This window comes from Azolla caroliniana, unplaced genomic scaffold, assembly GCF_043228905.1.
Source record: "Azolla caroliniana isolate FFs.n. ecotype wild unplaced genomic scaffold, voAzoCaro1.0.p SCAF_11, whole genome shotgun sequence".
Classification (NCBI taxonomy): domain Eukaryota; kingdom Viridiplantae; phylum Streptophyta; class Polypodiopsida; order Salviniales; family Salviniaceae; genus Azolla; species Azolla caroliniana.
In genome coordinates, this window is record NW_028230446.1 from 18585753 (window position 1) to 18608729 (window position 22977).

Below are 22977 nucleotides of genomic sequence, written 5' to 3' on the forward strand. Positions count from 1 at the left end.
TCAATAATTTCTGAAATTGATCCATGAAATGGTTCTTGTGATATTGGGGCCTACCACTAGTTAAGCTTGATATTCATGACATCAAAGGTTTTTTTATTCTAGGATATTGTGTTGTGGACTCAAGTATTCTCCCACAATAGGAATAGGTTATGGATTCTACAGAGGTAATATATGGATTGAATGAGCATTTACTGATTTGGTGTCTATTGCATTGATACATTTCTGAGGTGTTCTCTAGCCAGTTCAAATCATGGATTTACTGTATTAGAACAAAATGAATTTCTGAACAAGGATCAGTTAATTTAATAAGACATATCTATGAGCCTTGGCATGGTCATAATACAGAAGCACCATGAAGTATTTAATTATTAGAACCAGAGTCGAAGTTTCTGCTTATCTAAACGATAGCCTCTGTCCTGGAGAACATGAAGAGGCCCCATCCAATTAAGGAAAGAATGGCCACAATTATATGAATGAGTTCACAATCGAGTACAGCTAATATCAAAATCAGCGGGTGCAACCTGTTGGATCCAATCACTAAGATTCTTCTTTGTGTGGTGGTTGTGCACAAAAGCCAATTCATACATGCTACAAAGGTTCAAAACTAAGCTCTCATTTAGGGCAAGCAGTGGAGCCTTATCAAGTATACTCTCAAGTGCTTTTGTTGATCCAATCAGATCTCTTGAGTACATACTGCATAATGCTTTGTTATTTGCTGAAATAATATCTACTGGGTCTATTGCAAGGGCTGCATCAAATTCCTTGATAGCTTCATTGTACTGCTTAAGAGCAACAAGTTTCATGCCTCGATTTCGACAAACCAGACCTTTCAAATGTGATGAATGTGGGCCACTCGTTTCATCCACTATTCTTTCAACTTCTGCAAACACTTGACTTGCACTGTTTAGATCTCCGAGTTGCATTAGAACATACCCAAGTTTGGAGCACAAAAAAGGATCCGAAGGATGATTTGATAAGAGCTGCTTGAACCATTTCAAAACCAACATAAAGTCCTTCTGGTTCAAATGATGACTTATAATACAACTGATGACAAATTCTTGCCGTTGCTTCCAGCGTTTCAGGTTATCATCACTGTTTCGGCCTGCAGTTTCCTCCACATCATTTAGGGCTGTACTCATTTCAGAGACAAAGTCCCCAAATTCATTATCTGACTCTGCCTCAGCCTCATAATTACTGGCTGAATTCACGCCTTGAATAGGCTTCATTTCTTGGGTTTTTTCTTTTCCAACCTCAATGTTGCCATCCATAGACTGTATTGTCATTGCCTCGATTTTTGGAGCAACTGAATAATCTGGACATTTAAACTGACTACAATGAAAATGTAGAACATCTATGCAGCATTGTCATAAAGTACTCGAATAAATTTTTTATAATATCTTGATAATCAAAAAAGTTTTCAGTACGAGGGAAATAATGAATGACGCCTGGTATTACGGCATAAAAAAAGTGGATATATATCAAGCTGAAGAGTTTTACAGAATTGCAACTATAATCTTAGACAGCCAGAACCTAAGCTGCAGTTTACAATGACAAATATATCGCACAGCAAGCTTTTAAGATTTTCTAAAGCTAAATCAGACAAGGAAAACAAGTTGCAACTCGCTTTTTATCATCTTATTCTTGAACTACAAGTTCACATTCCTGATAAGAGAGACGAGAGCTTGAGAGAAAAACCCATATCATGATTAAAAGAGTGCATTGACAATGAGATTCTGCATTCATCTACGTGAATATTAGATGAGGCTGGTCACTGGTTGGCTTACGTAAATCCTGCGAGAGGTATTTCAAAAGGTATTTCAACCTCTCTGAATATGAAAATCCTTGATTTTTTCTCCACTCTTCTAATTGCCTACAGTCATTATCTATATTTCCCTTATATCGATTAATTGTAAGTCATGAATGATAGTAAATATGTAGAAAATATGCTAATGCAAAAAGATAGCATACAATGTTTACTATGATGACTATACTGCCTCCAACATGTGAATCCTAACCATACAGATTAGCTGCAATTAAGCCATGATTGTATAACTTAATGGGTTTAGTTGGCATTGAATATCATCTCTGATGAGTGAGTGGTGTCATTACCATGCCATATGGACGAATAAGCTGCCATGATATACGACCTATGGTTTACTACACTAGGTGGAGAACATGACCAAGGACGGAATAATGTTGGTATTTACCACATAATTATGAATGCAAAAATGTCATCTCTGATCGGTGTGAGGATGAATAAATGCAAATAATTTGTTGACCCAGCTATTTACTTGCTTACAAAGCATACCAATTTGTGCTGTACTTGGTGCGGGGGGTACACGTTGCAAAGAAGAAGGATCTACAGATTTATCTTGTAATTCATATTCCAAAGGAGCAGATAAAGATTCAAGTCGATGTATCCGTTCTCTGCAATGATTGTGAAGGGCATAAAGTCTTTCCATGGTTACAGAAGATTGTCCCATACGGTGAGGGAGCTCTGCATGGATCCATCTCAAGACGAAAGGAATCATGGAGCCTGATCTGTTAGGGTAAATCTGAGGAAAGCTCTCGAACTGATACTGCGGACCGTCCAGGTCGGAGAGAGCCTCGAGTTCCACCGAGGCATCGCCATAGCTGCGAAGTTTGAAGAGGGAGAAGAGGAGGTGTGCGTTGTAGATGATCTGTTCGTGAGGGTAATGAGGGAGGGAGAGCTTGCGGGCATGGGAGACGGCATCTACGACAGATCGCCATGATCCCTGGCGAGCGAAGTCTTGAAGAGCCGAGACGTTGTAGCAGAGAGAATCGAAGCCTTCGCTGGTGTGCAGGAAAGCTCGTCTTCCATGCTCGGGGAGGGCGGGGGCGGGGGCGGGGGCCATAGCCATGGCCGGCCCTCTGTCTGTCTTTGTGCGGGAGGGAAGAAGCCTCTGGTTGTATGTATGTACATAACAAGAAGAAGGAGAAGGAGAAGGAGAAGAAGAAGGAGAAGAAGAAGAAATGGTTGATTGCTTGTCCCAGCCATTTCCGAGCAGCTGACCATATGTTTGTTTGGCTGGCCATTTGCTACCCCATGCTTCTTCTGGAAGCACCCGTCCGTATGTTTGGCCGCCCTAACGAAGAAAGCTACAAGTCTACCTTTTATTTTCAGTTTCCTAATCTACGACAAAATGGTTGTTCCGTAGAATCTTGAATTCTTTAACTGCCTGCCACATAAAGAAGTGTCACCCCCTTGATTAATCACGATTTGATATGTATATTAACTTATATGCATTGTTCTTAATTGCTTAAAAGATGGAAAGCAATTTCCCCATAAATACTGCCAAAATCATGACCTCAAGTCAACTACCCTGTCTGGGTCATCTACTTTTCGCTCTTCTCAGCCCTCGTGATACCAAATGGCCTCTTCTAGCTGGGCTCAGAATCATATAGCTGTAACATTTTGTACACAAATTTTAAAGTGCATTGCGTGGATGGTGAAGATCAAGCATTGTACATATTTATGTAAGTTGATGATTATTGAGTTTTTCCCAACATTACCCACTCACATAAAACATTTAGCCATCTTATTGTTTCAACTAAAACCTATTTCAAATGAAATTGATTTGGTCCGAAGGGGTAAGGTAACAAACTTATAGGGACACAAGATCTTAGATTTATCAACAAAATGTGTACACTACCAAGGGTTTGATAGAAAACTGTTATCAATTGACATAAAAAAGAAGATAGGTTATAATGAGAATGAATCTTTTTGTCCAACTTGAAAGTGGAGAAAAACCTGCTGTATTACATCCATCTAATATAAAAGAACCACCTCTTTACACTCGATGAACCGTTGACAAAAGATTACAATTTGTTTGATTTCAAATACAATGAGCAGTGAAGGGAATGGAGTAGCTTTAGAGGATCCACAATCATCACTGCATGTAGTTAATCTAATTTCAAAGTTGTGTATAAAGAAGGTAAGAGCTATTTATATGTATTTCCTCCACATATTTGGATAGATTACAACATGTCACATGGAAGTAGGTCAAATTGCGGATAGCTCGGCCTCTCTCGAGGAAGGGCGGTATGCTATAAAAGTACCATCATTGGCAAATGACCCTGGATTAATGCAAGTCAACCCCGAATACTTGAAAACTTTTTGCTCTGAACAGTCAGCAAGCACAACCTATCAATCATCACCAAACCAAACACAACATTATGCACCTAATGAAGAACGGGAGGAACTAGGGAGAACATATAATCTTCTCATTGTACTTACAGTATGTGGAGTTGGGTAAAGACGAAGAGTATGATCATGGTTCCAACTGATTGGTTGTGTTGTCAGTGGCAAAGGGCAAAGATGACTCTGATGGGCAATGGTGGCTACAAGCTGTACAAAAACACACAACTGGTAATATCATCCCACTAGAATTATATAGAACATAGAAAACACATTTAATGATCACAACATCACTAACACATACATGCTCAAACGGGTCACTTGTTTCCTCTTCTGAAGGAGGAAGGACACATGATCTCCGCATTTTATAGAGCAAATCGTTGCGAAATAACACAATCTCTTGGGCATAGAATCTTAACCTGTATGTCAACATAGTGTAGATGTAAGATTATATATATACAAATTCTAAAAATACTGAATTGTGCCATGATTCAACGTAAAAGATCTCACAAACAACATTACAAACTGACCTACAAGGATTTGAGGAAAAAATGGCATCTGGGAGATGCTTATGGATTTCATTGGATAATATTTTTGGAAGAGCTGGTCTTGGCAATACTTCAGCTGGTCCTGTCATAGATCAGTAATCCAAAAATTGGTGCTCTGGGAATAAGAAGGAAATGCACATGTAAGCTATAGAGCGTAGCTATACCTAAATCCTCAGGACCAGGAATGAAAAGAAACTTGCTTGTCTCCTTAATCCGTGAATGAGTAGCAATAACTGCACCAAGCTTATTGAAGTGCGACCTTTGTAAACAAACAAAATAAAACATTCTATTAGAGTTATGCTCAGATTACCTCTTTTTCATGAGACCAACATTACTTCAATTCAAGTCCATTTACCGGAGGCCTGAAATGTCATTGAAGGCCAAATTGCATGGGTGCGAGCAGAAATTCCCCATGAATATGAAAAGAGATGGAACCACATCGACTGTCTCATAACCATCAAAGATGATTGTCAGCTTTTCAAATGTCTGCTCTGCACAGGAACAGAGGTTTAGATCAAATCACACACTTCCTTCAATTCTCCATGTCTCGCATGAAGTTTCAATGGCCTCTTTTGCTCAATATTTGGAACAAACCTCAGCATTGTCTAGCCAAATATCAGATAGAATGACAAACATGTCATTGATGGCTTTCTTCTCAGCCTCCTCTAGACGATTCTGAGGATTAGTCAAGAAAGTTGAAGTTCATTCATGTTTAAACTACTGTTTGCAACTAAGGTAAGAAAGGATACACGTTCTTCTGCAGTTATAGAACCTCCACCGAAGAAGTCCAATCCTGCAGTAACAGATAGGGACACATCTCTATTCTCCAGTGGAGGAAACCCACAGGTTAACACCTGAGTGATCAAAAGGAGATAATTATGCATTTTAAATTTGAAACAGAATCCAAAACAGACCTCGCTAAATGCAATGACGTTTCGTTAACTTCGTGGAGCTTACCTGGAAGGTGCCATTTGTTTGCAACTCTCCCTCTGCAACAATGATAGTATTCTCAACAAACAGGCCTGTCGTAATCTTGTGTAGACTAAAGTTAAAGAATTTGCATAAAACCTTAAAAGGGCGCTAACATTTTACATCGTAGTGAACCTAGACACACAAATACCATTTATTCAAGGATATAGCTTGAGATAAATCAATTGGAATAGAGGCTGTAAGATCCTCAAGGAAGAATCTTCCATCTTCAAGCTGCGATATCACTCCCATCACCCATCTCTTCCCACCGCAGCCTATCAGAGATTGCACTGGTGTCATCTGTGCATTAAGGGTTTATAATTCACACACAAGATTGAAAAGTCACATGATCTGCAACCACATTACAGCATTCTAGAGGAAGACTCACTTCACAACTTCCAGCTCGAGTGCCCTCAAAGTTGAATGCCGGCTTGGCAAAGTGCTTGTCTCGGACAATCCTCTGCTGCAGAAGTTGAAGACGGTCTCGATAAAGGGATGACTTAGACTGAGCATCCCCATGAATCGGCAGGTCTCCAGTACATCTGGACAGAAGAAATAAAAAATCAGACATGGAACCAAAATTCCATCTTCTGGAATACAGAGCGCATACATAGGCACAGGCAAGGCAGGATCATGCAGGCATACATGTGCCCTAATCTTTCAGCGTGACACCAAAGTTACCAGTAGATCACTCTATCTGTACTCAGACTAGAAAGACTCTAGGTTTTAACCTCACATTGACGTTTCTTGCCAATAACACAATGTGTCACAAAAAGAAGGTGACGCAAAGATGAAAAAATTGGGACTGTGCGCTTCAGGATTGAGCTAATGCAACACCTGAAAGCACAATAAGCCCTAGTTATCGCAAACAAAACAAATTGACAATGTGAATGCAACGAAAGAAAGAGGCCTTTGTTTGCCTGAGAAAAACACAATTGTCTACATCTTCCTAACATAAGTCACTATGTCAAGACCTGTTCAACGCCTGCTAAAAACAGACGCAGCCAATACAATCTGCCTCTCTGATGAGGATTCAATTAACTACTAGAATGCCTAAAAGGCTACCTTTCCTTGACCAGTTTAATTCCATTTCCACAACCAAATAAAGCAGATAGATGAGGAACTTTACCTATAAAAAAGCTTTCGTATGGGATCATAACGCATCCTGGAGATTTCAAAGGCATTGATGACACGAAAGACCTTCTGATCCTTATAGAGACTCCCAGTCAGGGATGCTAACACCTCCTCGATAGCTTCCTTACTTAGGACGTTGTGTTTTACTGCAAAGGAAAAACCAATGAGAAACAACATAGTTGAATGGAAAAAAACAGACGCAAAGTGAGATAATTGGCAACAGCAACACACTACCATACAGAGCTTTCGAGCTACGAAACATAGATATGATGAGGGAAAACCAGCATGAAGAAATCTAAGATCACAGATGAACGGAATACGAGAAGCGAACTGAGAGCGGTCATCAGCCATGGCATTGAAGGACCGAGCACATATAGCAACAACCTACTCAATTCTGGACCAAAAGAGGGATCTTTCGTTCCTAGAAGAAGCTGAAAAATGGTGGGAGAGGAGACAAGAGGAGTCATGGAGATATGCAGATCAGAAACGGAAATCAAAGCAATACATAATTGGTGGTGATATTCATACGCGACATTTTATCGAGCTCCTGTGCGATCTGCTCCAAAGTGGCGTCGTCGTCGTCATTGGCATCAGATGAAGAGGAACGGGAGAGGAAGGCGACGACAGATTTGAGGGCGTCAAGGGTGAGGGTGACGCCTCGGAGCCTCAGCTTCTGCTGCGCTCGCCTCATCCGTTGCTGTGCAGTCGGAGGCGCCATGGCTGCTCTGTCTCTGTCTCAATGTCTGTTTTCTGAGGATTTTTGGACAGCAAAGAAGTTTCCCGCCATTCCCCCATGTCTATGTACATACATCATTTATGTAATGTAATGTATGTATGTAATAATGTATGTATGTATATATGTTATGTATGTATGTACATATGTATATATGTACGGATATACATATGTATGTGAGTATGTATGTATGTATGTATGTATCGCGCGTACTCTCCCATAGCGAGCCCTAAATCTCCACACAAAACTAGCTTTCATAGCCATGCTTGCGAATTGGCCAAATGATGCACTAAACTAATGAACTGATAATTTCCGTGCTTAGTGCCACCACCATGGGGAGGAGGATCAATGTATGCCTCCTAAATTGAATAATCTATGGACAAACCCCCACACGTTTGATGTGTAGTGCAAACTTGATAACTATGGGCGTATCAAACCCATCGATGTGCACTACTACATATGCCCTTGTGATTTCAGCATCTAATATGTATATACATTACACACATCTCTTCATGTTATATCAACCATTTGTGTTGTGGGAAATGGCAGAGCATCGGAATCGTAATGGCATTTTTTTGTATTCACGAGCGAATTATTTGGCGTGTGTACGATAGATATCAAAACTAAACTACGAAGATTTCCATGAAGAGTTCGGAGTGTGCCCGATCCGATCCGGAGGACATTGCGACAAGATCAAACCCTCGGACCTTTTACACATTTCCATAGACATTCATTTCCCAAACAAGTTCTAAATGTCTACTTATTATGGTTCCAATGATTGGAGAGCCACGAGAGGAAGTGGTGGTTGTTGCTGGTAGGTCTGCTGAAGCATATGTTTACAGTTTTAGCCATCCTACTACAACTCTCGTGTTTTATGTCTTAATAATAACTATGATGGTACTCCCAACTGCAGCAGTGAAGAGAATTCAGCCTGAACAAAACTTTGGCAGCACAACAACTCCGGAAGAAGATGGTTTCGTTTTTGTGGAGTTACTGGGAGCTTGTGCTGAGAGAAAGGATCTCCACACTGGTAGCAAGTTGCATGATGATATCATTAGGAAAGGGTTACTTCAAAAGAACCCGTACCTAGCCAGCGCCTTAGTGAATATGTATGCAAAATGTGGCATTCTTTGGAAAGCACACCGACTGCATTATCAGCTATGTTCTCAGAGTGTAGTTTCTTGGAATGCTCTAATTTCAGGGTACACACAATGTGGTAAAGGTCATGGAGCTATGGCATGTTTTGAACAAATGCAAAAGCAAGGCATTGCTCCGAGTATAACTACGTTCATTTGCATCTTGAAAGCGTGTGGTTGTATAGGAGCTATTGAGAAAGGTCAATGGATTCATGATGAGATCATTAATAGGGGATGGATGGACAAAAGTCTTCAGCTTGGCAATGCTTTGGTCAGTATGTACACAAAATGTGGTGCACTTCTGAGAGCAAAAAAAGTTGTTGAAGAGCTTTCAGTTCGAAATGTAGTCACTTGGTCTTCACTAATTGCAGGGTACACTCAACAGGGTCAAGGACATGAAGCAATTGACTGTTTTGTACAAATGGAAAGTGAGGGTATCTCTCCGAATGTGATCACTTTTGCTTGCATCTTGAGAGCTTGTGGAATCATTGGAGATTTTGACAAAGGTAAACATGTTCACAACAGTATTGTCGCTAATGGATTGTTAGAGAAGAATGTTGTGCTTGGTACTGCTCTAGTGGACATGTATGCCAAATGTGGTTTGATGATGGAAGCACAACAAGTGCATAATGAACTTTATGCACATGATGTAGTCTCTTGGTCGGCATTGATTGCAGGTTATGCTCAACAGGGACAAGGTCATGATGCATTGAACTGCTTTGGAAGAATGCAAGATGAGGGTCTGACACCAGATGTAATCACCTTCACTTGTGCCTTGAATGCTTGTGGCAGCACAGGGGCTATTGAAAAGGGGAAACAAATCTATGATCTGATTATTAGTAAGGGTTTGCTAGAAGAGAGTGTTATAGTCGGGAATTCTTTGGTGGATATGTATGCCAGATTTGGTATGCTCACCGAAGCACATAAGGTTCATTGTGGACTCTGTCTTCGAAACTTAGTATCGTGGAATGCTCTCATTACAGGGTATACACAGAGCAGGCAAGATCATGAAGCAATGGATTGTTTTGAAAGAATGCAAAGTGAGGGTTTGTCCCCGAGTGTAATCACCTTCACTTGCATATTAAAAGCTTGCGGTAGTGTAAGAGCTATAGATAAGGGCAGAGAGATTCATTATGAGATTGTCAGGAGAGACATGTTAGAGAAAGATGTAATGCTTGGCAATGGTCTAGTGGACATGTATGCTAGATGTGGTGAGCTAGCAGCAGCCCAACAAGTTCTTGAAGAGCTCCCTATCCGTAACGTAGTAACATGGTCTACATTAATTGCAGGATATGCTCAACAGGGGCAAGATCACAAAGCGCTCCACTGTTTTGAATCTATGGAAAATGATGGTCTCTCCCCAAATACCATAACTTTCACAAGCATTCTGAAGGTCTGTGGCAGTGTGGGAGCTATTGACAAGGGCACCCAGATTCATGATGTGCTTGTTAGTAAGGGTTTGTTGGAGAAAGATACTGAACTTGGAAATGCTTTAGTGGATATGTATGTCAAATGTGGTATGCTTGCAAAAGCGAAGCAAGTGCTCGAGGAGCTTCCTATTCGAAACATGGTCTCCTGGTCTGTGCTAATTTCAGGGTATGCCCAAAGGGGTCTAGCCCATGAAGCAGTGATGTATTTTGAACTTATGCAGGACGAAGGTCTATCTCCAGATGCAGTCACCTTTCTATGTGTTTTGAATGCGTGTAGTCAGGCAGGACTTTTGGATGAGGTTCAAGTGTTGTTCACAAATATGATTCAAAGATATGGTATCTTGCCCAAGATAGAGCATCATACTTGCATGGTCGTTATTTTGGGATGTGCTGGTCATCTTCCTAAAGCAATGTCAGTGATTAAGACTATGCCATCTTCTCAGTGTCCCTTAATATGGCTCGCATTGTTAAGTGCTTGTAGAAAATGGGGGAATTTAAAGCTTGGGAGATTGGCTTTTGATAAGGTGATGGATCTAGATAAGAGTTGTGTTGCAGCTTATGTCATTATGACTAACATGTATGCAGCTCTAGGGATGAAAGAAGATGCAGAAAATATTGAAGCTATGAGACACAACATTCTGGAAGAAGCTGGGCAATGGTGTGTGAGATGATGCAAGGATATGTATATATATACACGCTACTCAATTGTTTTTGGCCATACAAAGCATTCTAAAGCAAGGGCAAAAGATCACTAGAAGGACGTGATTCACTAGTTATTCCGAGGCTCCCCAAAGCCGGAAGAAATCCAAAAGTTACCTGTATTCCCTGGAACCCTCCCCCTACATCTCCATCGAGTATCTCTTGACTCATGATTGGCCAAACAACCAGAATCCTTGGCTTTACATGAGTGGCAATGTTCATTCAGCTACGCCTCATGAGTGGACAAGCTAGCTCTGTGAAAATACATGGCGCTCAGGATATGGATACTTGGGCTATCAATTGTCAAAGCTATCCTGGAAGATTAAGGGAAGAATTACATGCTGGGCAATCATGAGACAAATTGCTGACTTACTATCAAAGTTTCTCTGCCATCACAAATACAAAGCCAATTTCCATGGGAATGATCTATTCATCATACATGCTTTGCTAAAATGTCATGATTTACTTGCATTGTGAAGCATGGAAAAGAACATTAATGAAATTGTAAAAACCGGTAAAAGGACATGGTTTGCCAGGATACTGTTTGTATGCCCAACAGACTCCAATTGATACGTAAGGACGTTAAAGAAATTGTGGGAACTGTTAAAATGGTTTGCCAAGACATTGTAGGAATGCAAAATGGATCAGTTTCCGATCTATATATATTGGACATCAAAAGTTTTCAGTCCAGCAGTCTCTACATGCTTACTATGTTTCACACGATATGAGCAGCATATCCTAACCCTCGTCTTTGAATAGTTCTAGGGTCAACTGCAGGGATGTAAATATCCCTTCTGTTCATTTTCATGTAATCATTCTTTTCGGGTTATAAAATCCCATCGGCCTTCAATCAACATTTACCTATTTCGCTTGCATGAAATTTATGATGTACATTACCCTGTCTCATAAATAAAGGATCACAGTCAATTATCTCTGGCCAAGGAAAATACATTAATGCACACAGCATCAAGAGAGAGACATGTTTAAGGTACAATAGACATGTATGCTTTCTGAGCACATTGAAGAGCTTGGTTGTCTCTAAAGCTATGGCATAAATGCAAAAGGTAGTAGAGGATGGGTGCTATGAAAGATGAATGTTATGTATGTAATTGTTGATTCTTTGTTAACAAACACAAGATCATGTAGCATTTGCTGAGGCAAGTTTTTTGTTTGATATGGAAGAGTTAAAAGGAATGAAGTGTATACAGTAGTGTAAAGCCCTGCAGGATAATAATAACAATAGTAATAGTAGTAGTAGTAGTAGTAGAAAAGAACAGAGCTTCCTCACTCTTTCAAGTAAAGCCCTCCCCTCCTTCTCCTTCCCCATTCCATTGACTCCTTCTCCTTTTTCTGTGTCTTAAGATCCCACCATCGCTCCCATTGGCCCCCTCAATTCTCTGTATTTCTAGCGCCATATCCACCCACGCGGATTCCCCCGGATTCCTTCTTTTCGACCCTGAATGTCACAGTAGCCCTCCATTGATTCCTCTCTCTCTCTCTCTCTAAGCTTCCACGAACACCACCACTTCCTCTCATTCTTTCCAAGTTTTGCGTCACATCGACATACCGAGATAAAGAGAGGGAGAAATTTTCTCTGGATTCCCTTTGCGAACCCAGAATTCTTCCCTTTCCCTTGTATATGCGTCATATCGAAGGAGGGTTGGAAGATCTAGGGTTTTAGGATTGATTGCCTTTCATCAGGCTTCGATTCAATATCATTCCTCTTTTGATCTGCTTTCTCATCCCCAAACCCCAAAACACCAGTGAACAGGAGTCCAGATTCGCTAGTTTGCCTTGTGTTGTAAATCATTTCTCTCCGTTGGTCTTCTGGCTGCGATCTGAAGCTGCACACGCCTATACGCACATAAATAAATAAAAAACTGCTAAGAGTTTGAATTGCACTGCTAAGATTCTTAGGTGCTGCAATGGCTATGCATAATCATCAACAAGAGTCTCATCGAGCAGAGAACATGAGTGGGACCAAAAGGTCATTTGAAAAAACTTCTAGAGATGGATATGCTGATACTGACCCAGTAGAAGAGAAACGACCGAAGCTTCCAGGCCCTGCAAGGTACTAAATTTTCACCGTCCTATCCACAATATGATGGTTATTGATCTGGCTATATGATTTTCATTAAGAAATCATCAAATTGCATCAATACTCATGCCTTTCAATTTTCATTTTGCAGTGTTATCCGTGAGGCTGTTAAAATGCAGAATCTATGTTCAATTCTGGAACCTTTTCTCCGCCAAGTGGTAACCTATTTTGCACGCTTTCTGGGTGGAAGTGATTGTGTTTATGTAACAGTTGTGATTGTTCTGATATATTAGGTGTAGTGGAAACTAATAGTGATATTTTGTCGTCACTGAATGAGAGCGATTATGGTTTATACTCCTATTGTTGGTATGAGGTGAAGTGGGAGCTAAAGGATTGGTTTTCATATTGAAACCGAGTTTTGGAGATACGCATATTTTAGTCTCTGATATGAAAATTTTGTGAACACTCAATAGATAAAACTACATGATTTATTTGAGTGATGGGGTTCTAAATTCCTGCAATTGGAATCTGTAACCTAAAGATGAAAATCCCACTTTATCCACCAACCATCACTATTCTTCTTGCACCAAGTGTCATCCTGTGTTCATGGAAGGACACCGGTGACTTGTTTTGAGGTTAAACATCTGGAGGGAAGTCCATCGTTTGTATCTGGAAACCACATGAAACTTGAAATAGTTCATAAATTCTAGGCAGCATATTTTCTGATAATGGATGCTGAACTGCTTATAGCTTGCGATGTGTAGCACTAGTTTCATTCAAAATAATGTTTTTCTTCTTGGTGTCAAGAAATTAACAATTGTTTTAGCCATCAGGAATACTCAACTCTGTCTGACTGCAGATTGGAGAGGAAGTTGAACGTGTCCTTGGAAGAATTATCCCCAAGAAGCTTGAGTCAAGGTGAGTACAGAATGTAATGCACAGAATTTATTCTTACCATTAATGCATTATTTGATTAAATAGTAGCCTCTGATGCTCTTTAGTCTGTGAGGTTGCTCATAAGCTGCAACATTATCTCACACTGGTCTAAAAGAATAGAAAGCCCTAAGTGTATCAACAAGTGAGAGAGAAATGGTGGTACAAACCAAGCATCGATTATCCTTGTTTTTACTTCCCAGAAACTTGTATCACTGTGTGTGCTATGGTATGTTGTGGTCATGTTCATTCCTGACTCAAGGCATCTCTTTTCATTTCCAGAACTTCTACACTGCAGATACAGGAGCCCTGCTCTTCTGATTTGCGGCTTATTTTCAAGAATAAGATTTCACTCCCTCTATTTACTGGTGGAAAAGTAGAAGGGGATCAAGGTTTACCAATACATGTTGTCCTTGAAGATGTGAGCACTGGCCGGGTCGTAAAAACAGGACCTGAATCTATGGCTAAGCTAGAAGTGGTGGTTCTTGATGGGGACTTTGCTAATGATTATATATGGACAGCAGAGGATTTTGAACAACATGTCTTGAGAGAACGTGATGGAAAGAGGCCGCTTCTTACTGGGGACTTGAGTATGACATTGAAAGAAGGGGTTGGAACATTGGGTGAGTTGACCTTTACAGACAATTCGAGCTGGATCAGGAGCAGAAAGTTCAGGCTTGGTGTTAGGGTTTCACCTGGATACTTAGAAGGCATTCGAATCAAAGAGTGCAAGACAGAAGCTTTCACTGTCAAAGACCACAGAGGGGAACGTAAGTCTTTGCTACTCTCTTTTGTGTTATACTTCTATTCCTTGTCCATACACAATTCAGCCATCAACATCTGTCTTTTGAATGCCAGTTTACAAAAAACATTACCCACCAGCTCTAGCCGATGAGGTATGGAGATTAGACAAGATAGGCAAAGATGGAGCTTTCCATAAGAAACTTCAAAGGAATGGTATTAAGACTGTAGAGGATTTTCTCCGTAACTATGTGATGGATCAACAAAACTTGAGAAATGTAATATTATTTAATTTTCCGATGTGAATCAGATGAATAATCTTACGGAAAAGAAGCTTAAAGAAATGGCAAATACATGTTTTTATTATGCAGATTCTTGGTAGTGGTATGTCAAACAAGATGTGGGATGGGACAGTTGAACATGCAAAGACTTGTGTCCTGAATCGCAAGGTGTATGTCTTCAATGCAGACAATGCACGTAACATCTGTGTGATTTTTAATAACATTTACCAACTTATGGGTGTGACTTACAGTGGGCACTACAAGTCTGCCGAATCTCTGACAGAAAATGAAAAGGTTGGGTATTGCATTAAGACATAAGTAATAGTTTTGTAGCATATGCTTCACAAACTCTTAATTACTTGTGATTCTTTTCTACAGGTGCATGTTCATAGGCTCGTGAAGGTGGCATACGCAAACTGGCACAATGTTAAAGAATGTGATAGTGGATCCCTTGCTACTGAAACTGCATGTAAGCATATGAATATGTTCAGTGAGGAAGAGGGCGTGAGAATGATTGGAAGCTCAAGTGGCCTCAATGAACAACCCTCAAGAAAGTTTCAAACCTCACATATGCCTGCAAATACAATTGGTAAAAAATTCCTAAAGAAATTTTCAGACATCAATTTATGAAGTGAAATCACATAAATTGCTTGCATATAATATTTAAGCTAGTTCCATGTTACTACAGCACATGCTGCTACATTTCAGCATCACGACTACAATACAGATGTCACACCAAAAATTGGCAGCCAAGAGCACACAATCAACCATAATGATCAGATGTTGATTACTGTAACTGACACACAGAAGTTTCTATTGTCAAACCAGCCTCTTCAAGGATCTTTTACTAGAAACGACGCTCCCCTGATCAGCCTTGCCATTGAATCCCCTACTACTATGTTATCAAGATCTTATAGTTTTCAATATGCTGCAACGTCACAACAAGCATACCAACCAAACCCTGTTGAATGGCAACGGATCCCAATGACGCATGCCACCCATTGTATCATGGAAGAGGATATCCGTGCGATGACACAAGAGATGTTGGGGAATGATGATATGCAGAAACTCTTACGGTTATCATATTTCCCTGCCCCAGAAACTTTCAGATTGTATGAAGAGGAGCCTTACATACCAGGCTATGGCTTATCTCCCACTTTGTCATATGGTGGAAATGGTAGACGTTCGTCTGGAAAGGCGTATGTAGGTTGGCTGAAGCTCAAAGCAGCATTATGGTGGGGCATCTTCATTAGAAAAATTGTTAATGACAAGGCAGTTAAACGAGCCCAGGTTGAAGACTAATGGGATATCTGAATGTCTACAACAAGTGCCATGTCTTCATATACAGTGAAGATCAACATTGAGATAGCATCATAAGGAATCACTGAACAGTATCCATGAAATCCTTCTCTGATCTCGACAATGTCTGGGGTGTAGAGTGTGGGTTTGCATAAGATAAAATATAAGCTAGCCATCATTATACTGTCTAACAACAACAGCTACTTATGGAGAAAAACTACTGCCAGGTAATTAGCTGATGACTGTAACATTGTGTATTTTAAAAAACAAAGTTTGCTCCTGATGGCTGATGGGAAGATCAGATTAAAATGAGGAGCCTGGTACATATTCTTTCATCATTCGTTACATGGTATGGAAGTAAGGGAAACCTTTTTGAAAGTTCGAGCTTGTCAGTGGGGAGACCAACTTACTGACATGAGAACTGAACAAACTTATTGATGGTTATTTATGATGAAGCTGACCAAGAAGTGTGAAGCATATAGTTCAGAAGGACTTCAGTGAGCATCTAACGTTGCACAGATAGATCTGCTAACCAAAGCCTCATTGGAGTTCTTTACTTATGATAAAATACAAATGGGTGATCTCTACAATAATATTGATTGCTTTCTAAAGAGAATCGGTCTCTCATTTTGCATATACAGATTGTCACATTCATTTGTAATAATATATTGGTTCGTAAGGAAGCATATGAATGTCATATTCTCATGCTAGTTTTCATTTGGAGCAAGGAAGAATTATTGTAAGTCAAGATCCCTGCTTTTGCATGTATGCTCTTCCCCTCAGAGTTGTTCCTACAAAGACATCAATGGTGATTTACTGTGCCAATTAGTACTTGTGCCATAATCTTGATGCACAATTGGGGACCCTTGCGGTTGATCAAATGAAGTTGTCATTATAGACTAATAGGGACTAATCCTTGTGTCCCGTGATTCTTAGTAACCTTGAAAATATCAGCAAAAACCCACTTCTGATTTGCCACTTTGGTTGTGTTTAATTTAATCATTCTTGCCATTTTGTGCTCGAGACAAATAGCAAGTAATGTGATTAAGAGCTTGTAAGATTCATTGTTAGAATGATTGAACTCATGCATTTGGTATACTTGAGAGTCTATTGATTATTCACAGAGCAGCTTTGCATATCAACTTGACTAACATAAACAAATACACTTGTACATGGGAATAAACTATAGTTCCATCAAAAGGAGAGCTAAACCACATCAAGTGTTCATTTAGTGATGTAATATTTCATTTGGTGTTTGACAATTGTATAGACTGAAGTATAATCCTTGTAGAACTCAAAGTTGGATAACGATGGTATAGTTTGACCAATGCTACATAGAATTCATCAAGTTGAACTTTCATCATTAGAAAATGGCAACTTAATCAATCCAATGCTATAGTTTGACCAATGCTACATAGAAGTCATCAAATTGAACTTTCATCATTAGAAAATGGTTACTTAATCAATCCAATGCTATAGTTTGACCAATGCTACATAGAAGTCATCAAATTGAACTTTCATCATTAGAAAATGGGTACTTAATCAATCATACCTATAAGAACATGATCCTTTTGTAGTGGTCCTAGATTTCTTGGACATCAATAAATAAATAGAAAACATACCCAACTTACCGAGAACTATTTGAAAGTATGTGATTTATCATTGTTGCTTTTGAAAATGCATATGCACCACATGTTCTTAGGCTATTCCAATGTTGATATCTTCAAAGTTCAAGTTGTGTATTTAGTCCCGCCATTCTCATTTATCATGGAAATATTATAATCTCTAATGACCATGTTAACCATATAGTACGATTAAGAATTTGAACACAACATAGCAAGGGGCAATACTTGGGTGGGACCATTGGACAAAAGGATATAGAGAGAGTTTCACTGCTTATATGTATTTATTCGCAAAGAAAATTATGTATCTACAAGGGATATATGATGCATCCCTAGCTGGGAAGCATATATTACATCAAAAGATATCTTTCTATAGCTCCAACTTCCAAGTCTTTCCATTCACGCTCTTGCAAAGTTTCATGCATGTGTGTGAAAGTCGAGCAGATCCACCGGGGAGTTGAACTAGGGAGAATGGAGTGGCAAACCTTCGTGGGTACGATGCTCGAGTTTGTCAAAGTGCACGCTCTTGTTTGGATGTGTGTGAGGTTTGTGTCCAGGTTTGTTCAGAGGTCTGCATGTGTACTTGCAAGTTTGTTGAATTTAGTGTAATTATTGAAGAGTGAAATAGGTATTTGGCTATAATTATTGTTATTCCTTGAAATTTTGTTAACTATTAATATTATTTAATTATTTATTGTTAATTTATTATTATTATTATTATTTCTTATCGTATTTATATTTTAATTTATTTTGTTTATTTACTTATTTAAATTCCAATCAAGTTAAATTTTATCACGTTTTGAGCCTTGTCTTTGGGCACTATCTAGCAAACAAGACATGGGCTCCACCCAACGTGATGGGTTGAACTCCCTTTATCCAAAAAAATTCGATGAGTCGCTAATTAACACTCGCTAGTCGGAATCAGGATCTGGAAAATCCATCACAAACATTGAGGCAAAGTCTTCGCATTGATGAGACAGTTTGGTGCTAAATGCCGATTTTGTCAAATTCTTGTAACTTTGTCTCTTGAGCTCGAAATTCGGTGCCGAAAATTTCAACATGCTCCTTGCTTGACCACGGTAAATTAAACATGGATTAGGATAATATATTTGAAATATAAATTATATTAAAATTGTAGAAGTAATGACAAGTTCACTAGAGCATGTAAATATAAGAAGAATATTCTCAACTCCGTTGCATGTGGTGATCAAGAGATAAAAGAAAGAAGAATAGGTAGATAAGAGAATATGGAGAAGGAAAGATCATGAGCAGAACTCCAAGGGAGATACCTTCGAGTTTCAGTGCGACGTCTTGACAAACAATGACCACATCGCCTTTTGTCATTGTTGATCTTGCAAAAGCTAATTATAATGTACACATTCCATTCATCCATCCACTTAGCTCCCCATGGTTCAAGTAACACTTGGACCCTTGACCTCCCACTCATAGCACAAGCTCTTACCATATATGCTTGTTGTATCATTCAATCTTTTTGATATTCCTAGTTTAACTTACTTCCTCATATGCGCTCCCCACATCACAACAAACATGACAACTAAGCAAAATAAGGATTGTTCATAGGAATTATAGTAAGGATCATGCAAGAAAACATTATCATATTATGTGCATAATCTACGAATCCAACAATGGATTAAGCTTGTCAAAAGGGTCATTTATGAAAAATGACATTCTTGAAAAGTTTCCCTATCTAAAAGCAAGTGACCATATTAAACGTGCATGGATTTGAATGTCATTCTTTGTATCATTCAATCTTTTTGATATTCCTAGTTTAACTTATTTCCTCCTATGCGCTGCCTGCGTCACAACAAACATGACAACTAAGCAAAATAAGGATTGTTCATAGGAATTATAGTGAGGATCATGCAAGAAAACATTATCATATTATGTGCATAATCTACAAATCCAACACTGGATTAAGCTTGTCAAAAGGGTCATTTATGAAATATGACATTCTTGAAAAGTTTCCCTATCTAAAAGCAAGTGACCATATTAAACGTGCATGGATTTGAATGTCATTCTTTGTATCATTCAATCTTTTTGATATTACTAGTTTAACTTATTTCCTCCTATGCACTCTCCATGTCACAACAAACATGACAACTAAGCAAAATAAGGATTGTTCATGCAAGAAAACATTATCATATTATGTGCATAATCTACAAATCCAACAATGGATTAAGCTTGTCAAAAGGGTCATTTATGAAATATGACATTCTTGAAAAGTTTCCCTATCTAAAAGCAAGTGACCATATTAAACGTGCATGGATTTGAATGTCATTCTTTGTGTATTAAAATGATATATTGCAAGAGAACCAACTCCTCACGAGTTACAACTCTTCTTTGTTCCAGGAGAAACATAAACATGCTTAATGCCATTTAGCCACATACACAATATTATTGTCTTAGATAGAGTAATATTGATGGCATGGACCTTGATAGAACCCTAAAGAATCAAAACCAACATTTGCCTCACCAACATCAACGAAACAAGGTAGCAAGCGGGAGGCATACATATCAGTTGCGAGTGGAGCAACGCCCATGCTTTTGAATCTAAAGAACATATGGGAAAGATCAAGTCTCTCTCACATTATCAAAACACGATATACGTATGGACTAAACATCAAGGGGCGAAGCGGTGGCCCAAGATTTTGCACATGTAAAATAAACAACATAGTACGAGTCTCTAATCTTAGGTATGGCATCACGATCCTTGATAATGTCTCCTAAAACCAAATCCATTTTTTTTTGCTGAAAGCGTATAATTATGTATATTAATAAATGTGTGTGAAAACAATACATTGGTACATCAATTAAGTGGTCACCACTTCAAGGGTAGTGGGATATGTTGAATTGCCAATAGGCAAGACAAGCACTCTACCAATAAAAGAATTTTACTTGCTCCAATAAAGAAATTTGGCCACATTAGTACTCCAACTTTGGTCGATGTGCTTCGACTCCATTTTTAGCATCAAATAACAACGATACAAAACTTGCAAAATATGAGAAACTTAAGCCTAAATCTAACAAGCAACTAGACATTGTATGCAATGATGAGTATTATCATCCATTTGAACAATGCAAAAAGTAATCATTGCATGTTGTTGATCCACGTTGCTTTAGAGCTAATCACAAAAGCAAACCCCCAATCAATACTGTCCAAATGAAGACCTTCGTGAAAAGGAATGCCAAGATCTACTACCATCCATAATCAAAGATATGTACCTTCCAATCTTGGTTAACCTTAGATTATATCACTTGTAACAAGTGACAAATCAATGCTCTCCAAATGAAGACCTATGTGATGAGTGATAAATTTAGAATGCCAAGACTCGCTACAATCCATAATCAGAGATACATATCTTCCATCAAAGAGAATCCAAGGAGCAACACACACAAGAGATTAGTGGTGGTCACTTGTAAAGGCGGCGATCGACCCGAATGAAATGCCAATCTTTTTCTTCTTCCTCTGCATCTGCTTTGCTATGGTTAGATGGTAGCCATAGACGAGACTCGACAGAGCTTAGATGATCGCCATAGACAAGACCCACAACGGATTACCGATTCGAGAGATTAGCAGCAAGTCACTTGGTAAAAATGGCATGTGTCCCATTATAAAACCCAATCTTCTTCCTCTTCCTCTGCATTGTTACTACTACTACTACTACTACTACTTCTTCTTCTTCTTCTTCTTCTTCTTCTTCTCTGAGCGTACTGTTCTCCCTTGTCTCTCCTGTTCTCTGTTTTCCCTCGAAAATCAGAACCTCCCTCCCTGATCGCCCTCACACTTCTCCCTCCTCTTTCTCTGTTTTTCTATAGAGTTTCAGGGACACGATTCTTCTTGCTCGAAGCTTTTGAAGGGAAGAAGAGCCTAGCCGCTTGCTGGATTCGGAAAAAGGAAAAAAAAAAAAAACAAAAGCAGGAGAAAATGTTCGCGGACCTGCGTAGTGAAGATGAAGATGGGGAAGCAGAAAGAGCTGTCGCATCCATTCCACCGAATATTCGGAAAAGGGATTTGAAGCTGATGCTGGAAACAGAGATTCAGAAACAAGTTGTTGATATGCTCAGTGAAACAGCCAAAGATATGGTGAGTGATATTGAGATAGTAGAAATAGAGGATATCTTGACTTGTGACATGGAGGCAAGGCATGAACATGTGCAGAAATATGTGGTCAAAGTGAAACTTATGGCTAGTGTATACGTACCTATCATGTTGCAATCTTCTTCAGATCTCATAGATCAAGAGGAGGCAATGACAGGGAAAAAGGAATCAACAGATGTAGTTGAAGCGGGAGCATGTGAGGAGGAAGTAGTTGAAGTGAGAGGATGTGAAATTTTTGATGAATCTCTACATAAAACAGACTCTCACAATCTTTGTGAATTCCAAAATATAAAAGTGGAAAAGAAAAATGATACATTGCACGTGCATGATGGTGTGATTCCTAAGTCAAGTTGGGTTGATTCAGAAGAACTTGATGTGGATGACTTTGAAAGCCACAATTTTGATGCCGATAGGACGGAAGAAAAATTTGTGGCAGGAGAGGTTTGGGCTTTATATGATGATAAAGATGGAATGCCCAGAAATTATGCATATATTCATAAACTCTGTAGCATCACACCTTTTGATGTTTGTATTTCTTGGCTTGAACCAAAGGTTAGAACAGAAGAGGAAGCCAACTGGCTTAAGTTAGGGAACTCTATAACTTGTGGTGAATACAGCCTCCAGAAACAACTAACGCACATTACTTATGTTGAGTGTTTTTCCCATATGATGAAATCAAAGATTGCGAAGATGGGGGAAATCTTGATAACTCCAGAGCAAGGTGAAGTATGGGCACTGTATCGGGCAGAGATTCCTCCTTCTGGATATGATATTGTACAGATTGTAAGCAAGGAATTGTGTACTCTCACTGTGGTACCACTTGTTAAAGTTCATGGTTTTCGGACGAGGTTCATGCAACAACAGCAGCCATTCGAAATATCGATGGATAATGTTTCTCGATTCTCTCATAAGATCCCTGCCTGTTTCCTTGGCCAGGAGGTTTTAGGTTTGGATGCAACTTGTTGCCTGGAACTAGATCCCGCCTCTACTCCATGAAACTTAATGGAGTTTTTTCATGTATTTAATTTAGTGGTAGTAGATGAAGTCTTTCAATGTGCTCAAAAACTAAATATATAGAGATGTAAGAAATTCATATGTAATATAATAAAATTTAATCAGTTTTGAGGTGCAGTTT

General features: G+C 39.2%; 5 protein-coding genes across 5 annotated transcripts; 3 read left to right on the forward strand and 2 right to left on the reverse strand.

Annotated features, from left to right (window-relative positions):
- Window positions 1-337: 337 nt before the first annotated feature.
- Window positions 338-2949, reverse strand: LOC147858270 (Tetratricopeptide repeat (TPR)-like superfamily protein). Its single transcript, XM_087327663.1, has 2 exons — window positions 2309-2949; window positions 338-1312 (listed from the first exon to the last, which is right to left on the reverse strand). Exons 1-2 carry the CDS (start codon window positions 2880-2882, stop codon window positions 480-482), a joined length of 1407 nt encoding a protein of 468 aa, XP_087183789.1. The 5' UTR covers window positions 2883-2949; the 3' UTR covers window positions 338-479.
- An 842-nt stretch (window positions 2950-3791) lies between these two features.
- DPB2 (DNA polymerase epsilon subunit B2) lies at window positions 3792-7551 on the reverse strand. The gene is made up of 13 exons (XM_087327210.1): window positions 7339-7551; window positions 6806-6956; window positions 6065-6218; window positions 5847-5976; window positions 5665-5744; window positions 5457-5561; window positions 5302-5382; window positions 5063-5193; window positions 4872-4966; window positions 4690-4789; window positions 4464-4578; window positions 4259-4369; window positions 3792-4165 (listed from the first exon to the last, which is right to left on the reverse strand). Exons 1-13 carry the CDS (start codon window positions 7526-7528, stop codon window positions 4025-4027), a joined length of 1584 nt encoding a protein of 527 aa, XP_087183336.1. The 5' UTR covers window positions 7529-7551; the 3' UTR covers window positions 3792-4024.
- A 757-nt stretch (window positions 7552-8308) lies between these two features.
- LOC147858272 (pentatricopeptide repeat-containing protein At5g27110-like) lies at window positions 8309-10839 on the forward strand. The gene has a single exon (XM_087327592.1). It carries the CDS (start codon window positions 8309-8311, stop codon window positions 10778-10780), a length of 2472 nt encoding a protein of 823 aa, XP_087183718.1. The 3' UTR covers window positions 10781-10839.
- Window positions 10840-12319: 1480 nt separating this feature from the next.
- LOC147858273 (calmodulin-binding protein 60 D-like) lies at window positions 12320-16848 on the forward strand. Its single transcript, XM_087326870.1, has 8 exons — window positions 12320-12879; window positions 12998-13064; window positions 13706-13764; window positions 14062-14549; window positions 14638-14798; window positions 14892-15095; window positions 15180-15390; window positions 15490-16848. The coding sequence occupies exons 1-8, from the start codon at window positions 12734-12736 to the stop codon at window positions 16101-16103; spliced, it is 1950 nt and encodes a 649-aa protein (XP_087182996.1). The 5' UTR covers window positions 12320-12733; the 3' UTR covers window positions 16104-16848.
- A 4637-nt stretch (window positions 16849-21485) lies between these two features.
- Window positions 21486-22954, forward strand: LOC147858274 (uncharacterized). Its single transcript, XM_087326871.1, has one exon. The coding sequence runs from the start codon at window positions 21669-21671 to the stop codon at window positions 22836-22838; it is 1170 nt and encodes a 389-aa protein (XP_087182997.1). The 5' UTR covers window positions 21486-21668; the 3' UTR covers window positions 22839-22954.
- Window positions 22955-22977: the final 23 nt, after the last annotated feature.